At 35.4% G+C, this 11,817-nt stretch overlaps 1 protein-coding gene across 1 annotated transcript; it reads left to right on the forward strand.

The window, feature by feature from the left end:
* Positions 1–1,056: 1,056 nt before the first annotated feature.
* On the forward strand, positions 1,057–9,267 carry LOC107019782 (protein SMAX1-LIKE 3-like). The gene is made up of 3 exons (XM_015220156.2): positions 1,057–2,502; positions 7,863–8,446; positions 8,923–9,267. The coding sequence occupies exons 1-3, from the start codon at positions 1,223–1,225 to the stop codon at positions 9,252–9,254; spliced, it is 2,196 nt and encodes a 731-aa protein (XP_015075642.2). The 5' UTR covers positions 1,057–1,222; the 3' UTR covers positions 9,255–9,267.
* Positions 9,268–11,817: the final 2,550 nt, after the last annotated feature.

Below are 11,817 nucleotides of genomic sequence, written 5' to 3' on the forward strand. Positions count from 1 at the left end.
AAATCATGATCTTACGCGGTTTCACATGAAAAAAGAGAGTAAAGGAACAAAAACTATATGGAAGTAAAAAAAAAAGTACATCAAGAAATATAAAGACATAAACTTTTGGAGAATATTTAACTAATCATCCAAAGAACTCTGTGTTCTTTATTCTTGAGTCTTGAAGGAGCTAGAGAGAACAGATTGTACTGAGGCGGAGCCAGATAGGGACGAGGGGATTCACATAATCAATCAATCTCCTCTGGCGGAAAATTATACTGTTTATATACATGGTTAAACTATTTTTCTTTTTATGTATATATAGTATATGTTGAACCCTGTTTGGCTTCTTCGTGTGTTTACTTCTTCATATTTTAAAACCCCTTCGTAAAAACCATGGCTCGATAATTGATTGTACTTGCAATATACTAGGAAGCTTGAACTAGAAAAAAAATGCATTTTCCAATTCCTTCAACAGACAGACAGTCTTCTTCTCTCCTTTAAGCTTTTTCTTTTCTCTTTTCCTATATCCCCTTTTCACTTTTTCACCAAAGTTCTTATGGAGCAATCCAATATTTTCATATTATTAATATTGTCGTACCGCGTAACTTGCCTTATTTGCACAATATAATTTTTCAACGAAGGGGGGAAGGGGGCTGCTCTTGTAGACGATTGTCAAATAAGTAACGACCAACACAAATGGTGTAACGACTGCCTCAATGAGTCCAATATGAGCGCGGTGACTTGTTTGCTTACATTGTCAGTATATCAAAGTTATATAAAACCACAACATATTCATGAAGGTTTCAGTGAGCAAGATTAACTTCTATCTATATGTTCGCTAACAGCTTAAACTAAAAATAGCTGACGGATGTATAGTATGAATAGCCACGCATGTGTATAACGGTGTATAACATATGTATACTGGCTAGAAAAAGTAAAAGTGAACGCGGTCGGATCCCTATAATCATATCTTATTACTACTTTTCCATAAAAGATAGGCAGTCTAGTTTCCTTTTATCACTTATAAAAGCCAAAAAGATAGGAGAGACAATTTAGCTTTGTTTCACATGCTTTCACACTTTCTCATACAAAACCAACAACCACAAGAAAAGCACAAAGCCTTAAAAAAAACTCCTATTAATTCCCTTCACTTCTATCACTTACCACAAAACACACAACAAAAAATCACTACTTCTCTTATGCTTATCGATCTTTGATCTTTCGAAAAAAAAGAGTGAAAATGAGGACTAATGTTAGTTTTCAACAGGCACTAACTGTTGAATCTTCAAGTATAGTGAAACAAGCATTGAACTTAGCTAAAAGAAGAGGACATTCACATGTAACTCCTCTTCATGTAGCAAGTGCATTGTTAGTTTCCTCTTCGTCTACGCTTTTAAGAAAAGCTTGTTTTCAAACAAATTCTCATCCAATTCAGTACAAAGCTCTTGAACTTTGCTTCAATGTAGCACTCAATAGGCTTCCTACCTCTGCATCTAATCCGATTCTCGAGCCTCATGTTCACCCTCCTTTTCTTTCTAATGCCTTAAATGCTGCATTTAAGAGGGCACAAGCCTATCAACGTCGTGGTTCAGTAGAGAATCAGCAACAACAGCAGCACCTCAAAGTAGAAATTGACCAGCTTGTTATTTCAATTCTTGATGATCCTAGTGTTAGCAGAGTTATGAGTGAAGCTGGTTTTTCTAGCATCCAACTAAAAACCAATGTAGAACACGCTATTTCCTCCGATAATAGCACAAAACCGATTGTCATTGCATCAGGAAATAACCTTCTTTGCAAATCAGGTGATGATTCAAGTGTTAGCCGAGTCATGAGGGAAACCGGTTTTTCTAACATACAACTAAAAACCAATGTAGAACACGTTGTTTCTTCGGAGGTTTCTTGGAAAGATAGTTCAAAATCGATGGTTATACCACCAGGCGATAACCTTAAACTGTCACTAGGTAAGTCAAGTGATGATCAAATCAAGAATGATGATGTGATGAGTGTTATAGACACAATGATGAACAAGAAGAGGAGAAACACAGTTATTGTAGCAGAGTGTTTAGCCAATGCTGAAGGGGTTGTTAGAGGAGTTGTCGATAAGTTCGATAAAGGAGAAGTATCATCACACATGAAACATGTTCAGTTCATAAGTGTTCCACTTTCTACACTGAGAAATGTCTCGAAAGAAGAGTTCGAGACCAAGATTAGAGAGCTAAGAATTTTGCTAAAAAGGTATATACACAGAGGAGTTGTTTTATACTTAGGTGATCTTGAATGGATATCTGAGTTTTGGACTAAAGTACACAATGAGCAGAAAAACAACTACATGATATTGGAGCTTACTCGATTGTTATGTGGCGAAATGAGTGAAAACAGAAGGCTATGGCTTATGGGAATTGCTAGTTTTTCGACTTACACGAAATGTAAAACTGGATATCCTTCTCTACAGACTCTTTGGGATCTTCATCCTCTTACACTTCCAGTTGTCAGCTTGGATCTCAGCCTTAACCTTGAGAGGTATAATATATTTCCATAACAATTCTACTTATTTATTGTTCTATAATTCTGGTGTTCTTACTAGCTTGTGCGTATTTACCACTTCATCAGCTAGGCCATACCCTCGGGTTATGCTAGCTACTTAGTGTAGAAAATACCCATACTTAGCAAAATAATTATAGGAACAGAATAGACTAATTATGTTAGTAATATATTCTGTATAATCTTTTTCCTTATCTGGTTCCGTATCTCTTTCCATCTTACCTGTATAAATGTAATAGTTATTTCACAAAAGCAATACACAGAAAATTAACCAAAAACTATTCTCCTTGTTTACGTATTTTATCATGGTATCAGAGCCATAAGGTCGATCTTCGACGGTTGTTCGTACTCATCATCTACCGGGATCTACCGAAATGGAAGACCCATCGGAAAACCCACCAGAAAATCCAAACCAGCTTATTTCTATGGAACATATGCAACAACTGTTTCAAATGTTCCAAACACTCAACAAAAGCTCAACCAACATCGAACCAGTGACTTCACAAACAGTGCGAGTCGCGGAAAAATTGAACTTCACCAACTACACCAAATGGTGTAAACTGATGCAGATAGCAATTGGTGGTCGGGGAAGACTCAATCACATCATCGTCAATCCCATTTCACCAGACGATCCAGAATACCAGCAATGGGCTCAAAAAGATTCGATGGTCATTTCATGGATCATCGAGAATATTGACGGAGACCTCGTGAATCAATTCTTGGACTACAAAACTGCCCGAGATTTATGGAAAGGCATCGAAACTCTACTCAGTAGCGGCAGAGATGAACTGCAGATCTATGATCTGAACACAAAGGCAACATCTATGAAACAAGGGATAGACACGATAGAGGTCTATTTCAGTAAATTGAATACCCTATGGAAAGAAATCGATAGACGAATGCCGAACCCAATGAAATGCGCAGAAGACATCACACTGTTCAACTCATTTATACAACGACAAAGGCTGTACCAGTTTTTGGCCGGTGTAAATGATTCACTTGACAAAGAAAAGCGAGACATCCTAAATCTAGATCCCCTTCCAACCATTGATGCCGCATATGCCACCATCAGACGAGAAATTGCTCGTCGTGGCATAATGACCGGCAACTCATCACTGGAACGAGGTCCCTCAGAGATCGGAAGTGGTCTTGTCACTCAACGCCGGTCAGATTCTTCATTTAGCCGGTCAGATTCATCATTCCGGCGAGAGGACAAAACTCACCTCAAATGCAGCCACTGCGGAGGAACCAAACACACCAAGGAAGGATGCTTTAAGCTCATCGGCTACCCAGAATGGTGGGAAGATCTGAGACAGCGTAAAGCCGCCACCAAGGTAACAAAGACCGGCGGCAAGGCTAACGCCGCCATCGGAGAAGGAGAACCGACCAGCGAGGCTTCGTCAACCACTGTCACCAACAGGCGAGCGGGTACCGGCGAGGCTTCGTCGACCAGCGTTACCGACAGGAGAACAGGTATGAGTGGCAAAGATGGGTTCACCAAAATTTCCGGTGAACCATGGATGGAGACAGAGGAAGCGACGGGAAGGAGAAGAGAGAAAATTCTAGAGGAGCCGTCCTCTAGAAATGAAAGTGAGGGAAAACAAGAGGCCCTAAAAAAATCTGACCCTTTAGCCCTTGAGCCCAAAAAATCAGAAGCCCAATTATATAAAAAACCCAAGGAAAAACAAAGTGTGGGTCTCATGTGCAATAAGTCCAATTGGATTTTTGACTGTGGGGCCACGGACACTATGTCATACGATCCAACCGATTTTCTCTCCTCCACATCAACTACCCGTACTAAGATTCAAACTGCAAATGGGGAGTTTATTCCAATTACTCAAGCCGGAGATGTGGATATTACATCAGAAATCCATTTAAAAAATTGTCTTTTAATTCCAAGTCTTACCCACAAACTTTTATCTGTCAGTCAATTAACCAAGGAACTAAACTGTACAATTCTAATGACTTCCTCTGATTGTATTGTACAGGATGCTCAGACGGGGCGGATCATTGGTCGTGGTATTGAAAGAGGAGGTCTATACTATGTGAACGAGGTGACTCAACAGGGTAACGCTTTGCTTGCTCAAGGGTCGCCGGAATATCAGATCTGGATGTGGCACCGACGGCTAGGTCATCCGTCTTTAAGTTATCTTAAACGATTATTTCCCTCTTTTAAGGACATTGATTTTGTTTTGGACTGTGAAGCATGTGTACTTGCAAAAAGTCATAAACATTCTTATTCTCCCAGTTCAACTCATGTTTCTAAGCCATTTACCCTAATTCATTCTGATGTCTGGGGTCCTGCACCTGAATTTGCCTTTTATAAATATTCCTATTTTGTTTTGTTTGTGGATGATTGCACCCGTATGAGTTGGGTTTATTTTCTAAAAAATAAATCTGAAGTATATGATGTGTTTATAAATTTCTACAACATGATCTGTACCCAATTTGCTGCCCAACCTCAAATTCTTCGATCTGATAACGGAGGAGAATACATAAACTTAGATATGAAACAGTTCATTTCTGATCATGGCCTCATTCACCAGACTACCTGTCCGGACACTCCTCAACAAAACGGGATAGCTGAACGGAAAAACCGAACCCTTCTTGAGATTACTAGAGCCATTATGTTAGAATCCCATGTCCCTGTCCATTTTTGGCCAGAGGCCATTGCCACAGCCACATATCTAACCAACCGACTACCTACCAAACCTCTTGCATACCAAACTCCTCTTGACACTCTTTCTTCCCATGTGTCCATCCCTTCCTATCATTCTCTACCTCCACGGGTGTTCGGATGTGTTGTCTATGTTCATCTCCCAAAAAGAATCAGAAATAAACTTGAACCACGAGCCATCAAATGTGTTTTTATTGGGTATGGGGTTACTCAAAAAGGGTACCGATGCTATGATCCCATTCAAAACAAAATCTACACCAGCCTTGACTGCGAGTTTTTTGAACACTCCTATTACTATACCCAGCCTGGTCCTCAGGGGGAGACTACGAATGATGACCTTAGCTGGTTAATATATCCAGAAATGATGGACCTTGATCCTCCAACGCAAGTAAGCAATACCACCGACGTCAACTCTGAAACATCTGTATCAGCTCCCTCTCCTCAAACCACTCCAATGACAACCACTGAGCACCCTGAGTCAACATCAGTTGAGGTAAATTCTGAATTGTGTACTGTTCCTACTGACTCTGTGTCTAGTGATAATTGTCAAAACAGATATGAGCTTCCTCACAGAAGCACGAGAGGTGTTCCTCCCAAAAGGTATGACCCGGAATATGAAGATCAACGGTCCAGATACCCCATAGAAAGAATCAGCAATGAAAACTTGTCCAACACAGCTGTTGCCTTCACTACCTCCCTGTACTCAACAAACATTCCCAGAACCGTGGAAGAAGCTTTTGAAGATGAGAAGTGGAGACAAGCCATGGAAAATGAATATGTTGCCTTGGAAAAGAATCACACATGGGAAAAATGTATTCTACCCAAAGGGAAGAAGAAGGTAGGGTGTAGATGGGTATTCTCCATTAAGCACCGGGCAGATGGAACCATTGAAAGGTACAAGGCAAGATTGGTGGCCAAGGGTTACACTCAGACCTTTGGGATCGACTATTCAGAGACTTTTTCCCCAGTAGCCAAGATAGACACAATACGGGTATTGTTCTCTGTAGCAGCAAACAAAGATTGGCCCTTGTATCAGTTCGATGTTAAAAATGCCTTCCTCCATGGAAGCATTGAAGAAGAAGTCTATATGGAACCCCCTCCAGGATATTCTCATGACTTTAAAGATGGAGAAGGATGTAAATTGAAGAAAGCCCTGTATGGCTTAAAGCAGTCTCCAAGAGCTTGGTTTGGAAGGTTCACTAAGGCTATGAAGAAATTTGGGTACAGACAGAGTAATTCTGATCATACTTTATTCATAAAAGGGGCAAATCAGAAAATCACCTGTCTAATTATATATGTAGATGATATGATCATCACCGGAAATGATGAAGAAGAAATTGTTACCTTAAAGGGGAAGTTGTTTCAGGAATTTGAGATGAAAGATCTAGGAAACTTAAAGTACTTTCTTGGTATAGAAGTCTTAAGATCCACGCAAGGGATCTTTATTCACCAACGAAAGTATATTCTTGATCTTTTAACTGAAACAGGAATGTTAGGGAGTAAACCGGCTGACACTCCAATTATAGCAAATCATGGTCTTCAGGTCATAGAAGGGGCAAAGGCAACTGACAAAGAACAATATCAGAAGATTGTTGGGAAACTCATTTATCTAGCCCACACAAGACCAGATATTGCATATGCAGTGGGGATAGTGAGTAGATTCATGCATCTACCCCAAATACATCACATGACAGCAGTAATGAGGATTCTGAGATATCTAAAGGGTACAAGCAGCACCGGGATCTACTTCGGGAAAAATGATAGCCTCGATATAACTGCCTACACCGATGCAGATTGGGCCGGAGACCGAGATGAAAGGAAATCCACTTCTGGATACTTCACCTTGGTAGGAGGGAATCTGGTCACTTGGAGAAGCAAGAAGCAAAAGGTTGTAGCCCTGTCAAGTGCGGAAGCTGAATTCAGAGGAATTGTGAAAGGAATAACTGAAATCCTATGGATTAGGAAACTGCTAAATGAACTCGGTTTTCCTCAGAAAACAGCCTGCAAGTTATTTTGCGACAACAAAGCAGCAATAAGTATTTCTGGAAATCCTGTCCAACATGACAGAACAAAACATGTTGAGGTTGATCGACACTTCATCAAAGACAAGTTAGAAGACAAGGTTATCAAACTTCCATTTGTTCGATCAAAAGATCAACTGGCAGACATCCTAACCAAGGCTGTTAGTACTGAAGCTTTCAGCAATGTCTTGCGCAAGTTGAGCATTGGAAATCCGAGTGCACAACTTGAGGGGGAGTGTAGAAAATACCCATACTTAGCAAAATAATTATAGGAACAGAATAGACTAATTATGTTAGTAATATATTCTGTATAATCTTTTTCCTTATCTGGTTCCGTATCTCTTTCCATCTTACCTGTATAAATGTAATAGTTATTTCACAAAAGCAATACACAGAAAATTAACCAAAAACTATTCTCCTTGTTTACGTATTTTATCACTTAGACTCTTCAAAAATGACGACAGGTGTGTGTTGGATCCTTCAAAAGTAGTGGTTTTTTCGAGGATCTAACACAAGTCCGGCATCATTTTTGGAGAGTCAGAACAACATAGACGGAAAGTACACAATTTTCCATTATAACTTAATATTCAAGTTACTTTCTTCATACTATATAATTGATATTTGCACTAATTTCTTTGCAGTTCTGTACACAAACATGATCATAGCTTTATAGAGAAAGGCTTTTTAAGTCCATCTTCATCATCTCCTTGTTCCTCTACTTCGATATCGAAGAAAGAACATCAGTTCTTGAATACAAAGCCTGAACTTCTATCGAATCCCAATTCGATTCCTAATTCAGCTTCATCAAGTGAAACAAGTGGACATATTGACAACTTAGAGCTATGTTGCTCTGACTCTCCAGAACTGTTGCTGCACTCGTGTCAGATCCTTCAGAAATGCACATACTCGTCAACATTTTTGAACAGTTCGAGCAACGTGAAGATTGTTTGCAAGGCATTGGAGGAAAAAGTTCCATGGCAAAAAGATATCATTCATGATATAGTAAGCACTATTCTTGAATGTAGACACAAAAAGGAAGAAACTTGGCTTTTGTTCTTAGGTGTTGATACTCATGGCAAAGAGAAAATATCAAAGGAGTTAGCTAAAGTAATCTTTGGCTCTCAAGATTGTTACATTTCCATTGGATTAAGTACATTTTCATCATCAACAAGAATAGATTCAACTGATCAAGAAGTCAATAACAAAAGATCTCGCGACGAGCAAGGTATAGTACTGTTGAACTGTCTCACCATCTCATCTAAAAACAATGAAATCGTTACCAAAAAAAACAAACTTTTATTTACTTCATTATATTATGTTTCAACTTCTCCTATCCCATCCACACCCCTACCCTCAATGCACTTTCATTACTTACCGCCTGTTTGGTCAAACTTCTAAAATTTACTTATTTTGAAGAACGGTTTTCGTGAGAAGTAACTTCTGGAGTATAGTAGCAGTTTGTGTTTGGTTAATCAATTTGAAAGCCTATCGATGCTAGAAAAACAAGTTGTGTTTGAAAGCCGCTAAACCCTAAAAGTTTGGTCAAACACCTTAACGTTCTAAAATAAGCATTTTTTAACTTTCAAGAAGTTTGACCAAACAAGTTATTAATCATGTTATGTCTCAACACACCCCGGCTTTGACGTGTGGACCTGAGTGGTGGCAGATATTTAATTACTTAATTATATTATATCTCAACAGGTCGGAGTTATCTCGAGAGATTTACAAATGCAATTCAAGAAAATCCAAGGAGAGTGTTCTTCATGGAAGATATGGATCAAGTTGATTATTTTTCACAAAAGGGTATTCAAAAAGCTATTGAAAGTGGAAAATTAGCACTTCCTAATGGTGATTTAGTGTTAATTAAAGATTCTATAATCATTTTTAGCTGTGAAGAGTACTTTAGTTCAATTTCAAGAACATGTTTTCCTACAAATATTACTGAAGAAAATAATGGTTCATTGGATTTGAATTTTGTGTATGATTTTGGGATTTTTGAGGCAGTGGATAAACAAATCATGTTTAATATTTAATTATTAATGTAAGAAGGAAATGAGAATTTTTTTACTTTCTTTATGATATTTTGCATGTTTTTGTTTTGATTTTTATAAGTCATTCAGTTAATAGTTATTATTTTAAAAAATTATTTATTTTTCGTTGTTATTGAAGAAAATTAGAATCGAAAATTTGATTCTTTTTTTGAAAGATAATAAATATTAATTAAGTAATCATGCGAGAAATCAACATATCATGAATTAACATAAAAAAATATAAAAAATAACTTTTATAATATCAATAATCAATAGCGATAAATGGAATAAGATAGAAAAAGAAAATCCAATCATTATTTGTCACACGATCAAAACCAAAAAAAATATTTATTGTTTTCTCAATGTTTTTTTTTATAAAATTCTCTTGTAAAAATGTTTGAACAATATTTTTTATAATATTAAATAAATGTTATTAGAACCATTTATTATCAATGTATCACTGTCAGAATAAAGCTTTTTGCTTTCAATTTATAATAATTACTATATGTGATTTTTGCATTAAAGTAAGTGAAACACTTTCTTGGATCTGATGCCAGTGCTCCTTTATAAACTATGAGGCAAAAAAGAATTAATCAATGATATTAATTTAGAATCTATATTTTGCTTTTTGTACTTTTCCTTTGCTTTTATATACGGGTTAATACATAAGTACCTCCTCAATCTATGTTCGAAATTTCAGAAACACATTTATATTATATTAAGGTTTTATTATCCTTTAAACTTATTTTGTTAATAATTTTCTATCCCTTTTCGGTTTACATGACACTATCTTGTGGGGTCAACGCTGACTGATTTTTTTTCAAGCTAGTGCCACGTAGGTCGAAAAGGAGTAGAAAATTACTTATAAAATAAGTTCAGGAAAGTAATAGAACCTTAATATAGTATAAATATGTCTCTAAAATTTCGAGCATAGATTGAAGGAGTACTTGTGCATTTTCCCTTTGTATATCCCCTTACTTTCAAATTATCTATTATCTATTACTTATAATTTTAAAAAATACTTATATTGAATTATTTATCATTTTGAAAATTCTTGTTTGATCCTTTAAAAAAAATTGTAATAGTTTGCTAGTCTAATTTTATGGCATCAAAAATATTGTATCACGATTCAAGTGATTTATTAAATTGCAATATCTTAAATTTTTTTCCCATCGTGAATTAATAGAAAATACATGTTATAAAAAAAATCATTTATTTTCTACCGAATAAGCTCATTGGAAAAAAATGCACGATGAGAAATATTTTTTTTATCGAATAGGGGGAAGCTTTTTTTTCTTTTCGTATGAAAACACTATTAGTTTTTCTTGTCATCAATTCTATAAAAAAAACAATCAGAATAGTCACTGGATTATCTTTTTTAGTGAAAATATTTTGATTTTTCAGTAATATCTTTTCAAGTTTCGTAACACAACTTTCGTTAGTAGAGAGATTTTAAGTGATAATATTTTTTAAAGAACGTATAAAAGAAAAAATTCGATACATAATTTGAAACGAAAAAGAGTAGTAATTAGTGAGTGATTTTGTTTTTTTAATTTGCATAAAAGTAAGTGAAACACTCTCTTGGATCTGATGCCACTCTTCTTTTTTGTGCTTTTTATATAAGCTTTTGATCTATATGTCTCTTTCAATATTCTCATTCTCATGTTCAAATTATGAGTATTTGATTTTTAGAAAGAGAGACCAAAAGAATCTAATTTATATACATTGATATAAGATTTTTTTTTAAAAAATAATATGATAGTTACCATTTCTTTCAATTTATTATTAATTTTTCTATTTGTTTTATATACATAAGATTTATTTTAGATTAAAAGTTTTAAAATTTTATTTTTTTATTTTAAATTTAATGTCCACTCGAAAAAGAATATAGTAATTAAAAATTATCTGGCTCATAAATAACTTAATGATACAAATATATTTATATGATCAGTGTATACAACTTAAATTTTATATAATATAGTGTAATAAGGTTTATACAATCATATCATATATAAAATAATTACAAATGAATCATCTTTTTTGATAAAATAATTAACTAATATGTTATTATACTGATAAATCTTTGGTGATTATATTTTATTTTTATTATATATATGTGTGTTAAAAGTAAATTCATGATAGAATTAGAGAAAGAGAAGCACACATCCCCCTTTTTATGTTTGTTGGGTTGGTGACTTAATTAGTCAAAAAATATGTGCCAAAAACATTAAAGTTAAAAAAGAATGTTTTTTTTCTTTTTTTAGTTGAGTTTCTTTTTTAACTTTAATTTATGGCATATGACATTTTTTTTTTTTGGGTGATAAGTTTTAGAAGAAGGAATGTTTGTGATATCTCGAGTGAATTGCAAATAAGAATGAAAAGTAAATTTTTTTTATTAGAGCATATTATGTAAAGGTTATATGATACAGACTTTTAGATTGAATGATGATATATAGCTCAAGAGACAAATTTGTGAGATCAGTTACGTCAAAGTGAATAATACGTGTCATGAGCTTGGGTTGTGACAGATTTATCAAGACATGTTATAAGTTCACTTTTAAAAAAT

This window comes from Solanum pennellii, chromosome 5 (genome assembly GCF_001406875.1).
Source record: "Solanum pennellii chromosome 5, SPENNV200".
In the NCBI taxonomy this organism is placed as follows: domain Eukaryota; kingdom Viridiplantae; phylum Streptophyta; class Magnoliopsida; order Solanales; family Solanaceae; genus Solanum; species Solanum pennellii.